The 6000-nt window shown below is 42.6% G+C and overlaps 1 protein-coding gene across 1 annotated transcript in view; it reads right to left on the reverse strand.

Moving 5' to 3' along the window:
* The window catches only part of PLCD1 (phospholipase C delta 1), a 93262-nt gene extending 90333 nt beyond the window's left edge, over positions 1–2929 (reverse strand). The window contains exon 1 of the mRNA XM_034759904.1: positions 2666–2929. Coding sequence (XP_034615795.1) covers positions 2666–2699 — 34 coding nt within the window. The 5' untranslated portion in view covers positions 2700–2929. The remainder of the gene's footprint in view (positions 1–2665) is intronic.
* Between the last annotated feature and the right edge of the window lie 3071 nt (positions 2930–6000).

A 6000-nucleotide genomic window follows, 5' to 3' on the forward strand; every position in this document is an offset into this window, starting at 1 on the left:
CCCAGCTCTCCTCAACAAACCAGCCTACCAATTCACAGAGCACACTCACTAGCTTGTAATATATGTACTGGACTTTTATGGCTTTTTAGTCTGGACGATCCCTTGAATGTCTTTAAAGACCAGAAGAGACCCCCCACCCCATATCATCCAATCTGACTTCCTGTATATAACAGGCGACCAACGCCACCCAGCACCTGCTAGCTATCCTTTAGTACTAACATTAGACCGACGTATTACAGCCCATAGGAGACTAAACTATTGTATGCCGCAGGTAGGGAACTGATCAAGTAAAATATACCCAGATAATCTTTTAAGAACCACTGGATTTGTTAAGCTCAGAATTATTTTGTGCTTGTTGTTTCTTCTAATGTTCTTTTCTTTGTTAATTATTTGAATTTTGTAATATACATTAATTATTATATCTCCACTAGACCAGATTTAGAAACAGTAGGAGCCTCAACATCTATCTGCCACACTGCCCACCCGTTTTACAATGCACCTATCACCAGAGAGTTTGTGCGGTTTAGACACTTTGACATACATGACGAGTCAATATTTCCCCTGATCCTGCACACAGGTAAGCATGTGAGTAACTCTGCTCACCTGAGCAGTTTGGCATGTGAAGGTAATGCTGTGCTTGTGTGTGTGCATGAAAGGGCTCTAATCTTAAAAATTGCCATTTTAAAAAAAGTTCTAAGATTATGCAATATTTACTTCTTTTTTGCTTCAGACAGGCAGTGAAGAATACAAACAGCCACTGAAATCCTAACAACTAGCCAGTTCCCAAGACTGAATAGTTAGTATCCACTTAAAAATGACCTAGAAATCAGAATGGGAATGATTCCTAATAGTTCCAGATGCCTTCCTCGCCTTTCTTTTCCCTTATGAGCTGTATAATTAATAATTCCCCTGCAATGACTAACATTAATCCCGATTTCACCCCACTGATGGATTTCTAACATCTGACAAACCCGGAGGAAAGATATCCTAAGCATGTGGGATCTACCTCCACTTCTCTTGTTGAAAACGGCTGATTATATTTAATGCCACAGATATGCATGGCACTTATTCATTTATCTATCTCAGGGGTCGGCAACCTTTCAGAAGTGGTATGCCGAGTCTTCATTTATTCACCCTAATTTAAGGTTTCGCGTGCCAGTAATACATTTTAACGTTTTTAGAAGGTCTCTTTCTATATGTCTATAATATATAACTAAACTATTGTTGTATGTAAAGTAAATAAGGTTTTTAAAATGTTTAAGAAGCTTCATTTAAAATTAAATTAAAATGCAGAGCCCCCAGACCAGTGGCCAGGACTTGGGTAGTGAGTGTGCCACTGAAAATCAGCTCGCGTGCCGCTTTCAGCACACATGCCATAGGTTGCCTATCCCTGATCTATCTATATATTTCAGTTTAAATTGCCTCTATAACAAGAGATCACCTACACAGATGCCTTTGAAAAAGAATAGGCACTTGAACACACTCTTTCAATTACACTACTAGATCATAATATCCCATTACAGTACATAAGCCATAGGTATGCATGGTGCTTATCTGTTTCTGCTCATTAAAGAGAATAAAATAACATGAAGTGGTAACATAATAACATAGTAAAGTTGGGGAAGGGAATAAGGGAGATCTGATTAACTCCTCTTCCTGTTATCAAGCATCCTAGTTGCTGTAAATACATGGATTCAGACCACACAAGTCTCCCTCGCTGGAAAGGAGGAGGAGATTTCTTCATTTTAGATACATTTTTAAAGTCGCTTTTATCGTGTCTGGGAAGCAGCTCCTCAGGTGGTGTGAACGGTCAGAGCTCCAGTGATTTCAAAGGGGCTAGGATAGTTTACACCAGCTGAGGCTCTGTCCTGTCCCATTGTCTCAGGCTGTCTACACTACACATCTTTTAGCGACATAGCTGTGCCGCTCCAGCCATGCCGCTAAAAGGTGCGCAGTGTAGCCGCTCTTTGTCGGCAGGAGAGAGGTCTCCCACCAACAAAATAAATCCACCCCCAACGAGAGCAGCACTGTCCACACCAGTGCTTTTCTTCAGTAAAACTTTTGACATTGGGGTGGGGGTTCACACCCCTGAACCACAAAAGTTTTACGGACGAAAGTGCAGGGTAGACAAAGCCTCAGTCTCATCATGAAGAAATTTTAGTGTGTTTCAAAAGGATAGTTGAAGCGTAACTTTTTGGAATCTTCCATTCATATTATCATAGCTCCACATCCTTGAAACACCTTCCGACAAACACAAATCACCCCAATGAAAAAGAAATATCAGTTGTTTCCTTGGTGTAAGGTTTGACCAGTGACACATCACTGTAACATTACTCACTGCAATGGTTCTGTATAAAGTTTTACACACACGCACACACCCCCTTCTGGAGGAGTTAGAAGAAGCCCTGCAAATGCATAGATATTTGCAGGCGAGTCTCATCTTACACGCATTTAACATGCGCGAATTCAGCTTTGCGCAGTCGGCAAAAACAAAAAAAGAGAAAAATAACCATTTAAATACTGTACCTGTAGTGCGGGCGATTCCGCCCGCCATTACACTCAATGCAATTTTGACTATACGTGATTTTCGCTTTAAGCGCTGACAGTGGAACGTAACCCCAGCGTAAGATGAGACTCTCCTGTATAGTCCCCACTATTGACTTACTGTTGCAAGGAAAGAAACTGCCATTGTATTCCATTGTGGGGAAAAGTGCAGATGTGAAGAAGCAGCAAAGAGCTCCTGGAACTGATGTGCCCAGATGTTGGAATGTGACTTGGTGTGGGAGCCTGATGTGCCAGGCTCACTCTGTTTTCTGTCCTCGTGACAAGTCCGTTAGCCAAGCTGGTTGGTATCACTGGACCCTCACTTTGCGTGGACGTATTCCTCTGCACGGGTGACTCGTTTATTTCCCTGTTGCAGCACAGAGCTGCTACAGCCACAACACAGAAAATGATTATGAGATGCCAAGAGCTCAAGTGCCTGCTCTGCACACAGCACAAACCCCTCCCAGCTCTCATGTCCCTGCCTGCAGTTGAAATCTAGGCCTCCGCCCATTGGTTCATCCCAGCTCTGTTTCTGCTGTGGCTGAGATTGGCAGAAACACCCTTTCATTCACTGCTTGCTCTTTTCAGAGACATTTGCGGTTCACAGAAGAAAGTGGATGCCACAAAACTATCCCAGAGGGTACGAGGCCCCCAATCCAGAGAAAGACACTTGCAGAAGTCAAGGCCTGGGCAGTAAGACTAAAGGGCTTGTCAGGAGAAATTACATTCTGCAGAGGGAGTAAACGTGTATGGAACAAATTGCCAAGAGCAGAAATAGAATCTGCAAACCACAAGCACACTCAGAATAGACACAGGAACTTAGAGACGGGAGACTTTACAGGCTATACATTCTAGACACAGAAGTGGAATGTAGAAGGACTCTGCCCTGCCCCAAAATTTTACTCTGTTTAAATGATTTTCTACAGACATCTTTCCCTGTTCTTGGGTTACATTTTCGTCTACAACAGAAAGGCACTGCTTGCATGGTGGGAGTAGAGTGCTCCAGTTTAGGGGGAAACCTCCGCTAAAAAAAAAATTGTTTTTTAATCAGGGGCATTTGGATACAAAACTAGAAGAGATACAGTGCAAAGCCTCAGCTAGTATAAATCAGCATAGATTTATAGCCGTCAATGGAACTTTGCCAGTTTGCCGCAGCTGAAGATCTGGGACACAGATGTTGAAAACAAGTGATATTAACTCACTTAGCCCTGGTCTACACCGCATGGGGGAATCGATCTAAGTTACGAAACTTCAGCTACGTAGCTGAAGTCGACCTACTTAGATCGACTTACCGCGGTGTCTTCACCGCAGTGAGTCGACTGCTGCCGCTCCCCCATCAACTCTGCTTGCGCCTCTCACGGCGCTGGAATACAGGAGTCGATGGGAGAGGGCTCGGGGGTTGATTTATCATGTCTAGACTAGACACAATAAATTGATCCCCGCTGGATCGATCGCTGCCCACCGATCTGGCGGGTAGTGTAGACATACCCCTAGTCCCTCGCCTCCCATTTTTGCTATTTTCTACTTGAAAAGAGGATCAAAGTAAAAAAGGGGCAAAGCCCAGCCAAAAAATAAAACAACACAAAAAGAGAAATGAGTACTCTCATTTCCGTTTACCTTTTTTTTTTTTTTTTTTTGCAAGAAAATGAAAAAATTAAAACAAAATTGGAAAAAAATTCTTTTTTTGTCAAAAAAAAAAAAAAACTTTTTAGATGAAACATTTTCAACCAGCTCTCTGAATCATTCTTATTTGTCTTTGTACTGCAGTAGCACCTTGGAGCCCATTGTGCTAGGTCCTGCACAGACACAGAACACAAAGAAAGTCCTGCCGCAAAGAATTTATAATCTAAATCTTAACCAAGCTGTAAACATTTAGCTCCTTCACTGCCTTTCTACAAACCAGTCCCCCCATCTCCTTGCTGTTGTTACTATTATTATTATTTATTATCATCCATACGCCCACCATTTGCCAGACATTTTCCAAACACTCAAGAAGGACTATCTCTGGTCTGAGGACCCCACCGTTTCAGGACAAATATGGAGACATCGGCTGGGGAAAGGGAATAGGCAATTTATATACAAGTCAGCTAGTTTCATCATAGGGAACATGGCAGACATGGGTCTTGATATAGACAGGGTAGGGGCTTTACAGATGTGCTCGGGGAAGTTCTATCACACATATTGTGGGCCGTGTGGAAGAAAGCACAGAGGTGATTGCACAAGAAACTAACAAATGGGCAAAGAAGCTTGGGAACATTAGTGGAGCGGAAGTGATGGGGGCAACACAATCTTGACAAGCGGGGATAAGTGAAGAGGAGCAGAGTTATTTCAAAGTGGTCACACAAAACTTAAATGTTGTTGTCATTTTGCTGTTCTCTGTTTCTCTCCAGTTACCATTATCTCTCTGGTAAATTAGTGCCCAGAACCTAAAACAGTATTCCAGAAATAGTCGCACCACAGCAGTGCAGAGAATTATTATGTTTGGGGTAGGGCTCCCTCAGATCCAGCCCACATGCTCCTGGCCCTCTCAAGATCAACAGAATTCATGTACATTAATGAAACTGTTTGAGTTTCTGTGCTGTCATCCCTTGAGATGAATGGAGGATGCACGGCACTTTGAAGGGCTTCAGGAACCAGTGGTAACAGAAAGGAGAAGATTAAACTGTGCATGAATCAGCCAATTCACTAACTCACAGCCTTATGGGTATGTTTTGTCTCCTTGGTGAACACAAACATAACACTGTGAGGCTAGCAGGAGTTATACATGCAAACTCAGGGCAAAATAGACCAACAAGAAAATAACCCACTTAGGGCCCAAGTTCTGACCTCAGATAAAGGAAAGCAATGGGAGCTGTATCTGTATATCTAGAGTATAGGCCCATGGTGTCCAAACTTCAGAAGCTGGGACAGTATACATACATAATTAAGCCTTACAGCTGATTGCAAGCACATGAGATGCTGCGTACCTCTCAGCTGGCCCTCATTTCAAGAGAGGACACTCCTTTTAGTCCCACCATTACTTACATTCCATGCACATTTGGGGTTCCCCTCCTTTGTTTGTAGAAAATAATTGATGTCAGAAATAAAGAATTAGGAAACTGAGGAGATGGAAGGAGTCATTTACAGTAAAGGAAGGAATCCCACAGCAATTTAAGATTCCTCCATGGATGAAGTCTGTGTAACCCTCATTTTGGGTCTTCGTCACACATTGAGTCCCACATTTGGGCTTTGGCTGGTGAAGAGGTATGAATTTAAGAAATGCAATGAAACGTTGAGAACACCATTCTTCACCTGGCTGAACCTGTATTAGAACAGGATGAGAGCCAATTTAATGTCACCAACACATTAGCGCAATGGCAGCCATCACCAGAAATCTCCAAGAGAATGTGTTTGTTTTTCGTAATTCATTTCAATTCACAGTTAACAGAGGCTGAGAAATGTTTCCCACTGGGTGCT

The sequence above is a fragment of the Trachemys scripta genome, chromosome 2 (assembly GCF_013100865.1).
Source record: "Trachemys scripta elegans isolate TJP31775 chromosome 2, CAS_Tse_1.0, whole genome shotgun sequence".
Taxonomy (NCBI): Eukaryota; Metazoa; Chordata; order Testudines; family Emydidae; genus Trachemys; species Trachemys scripta.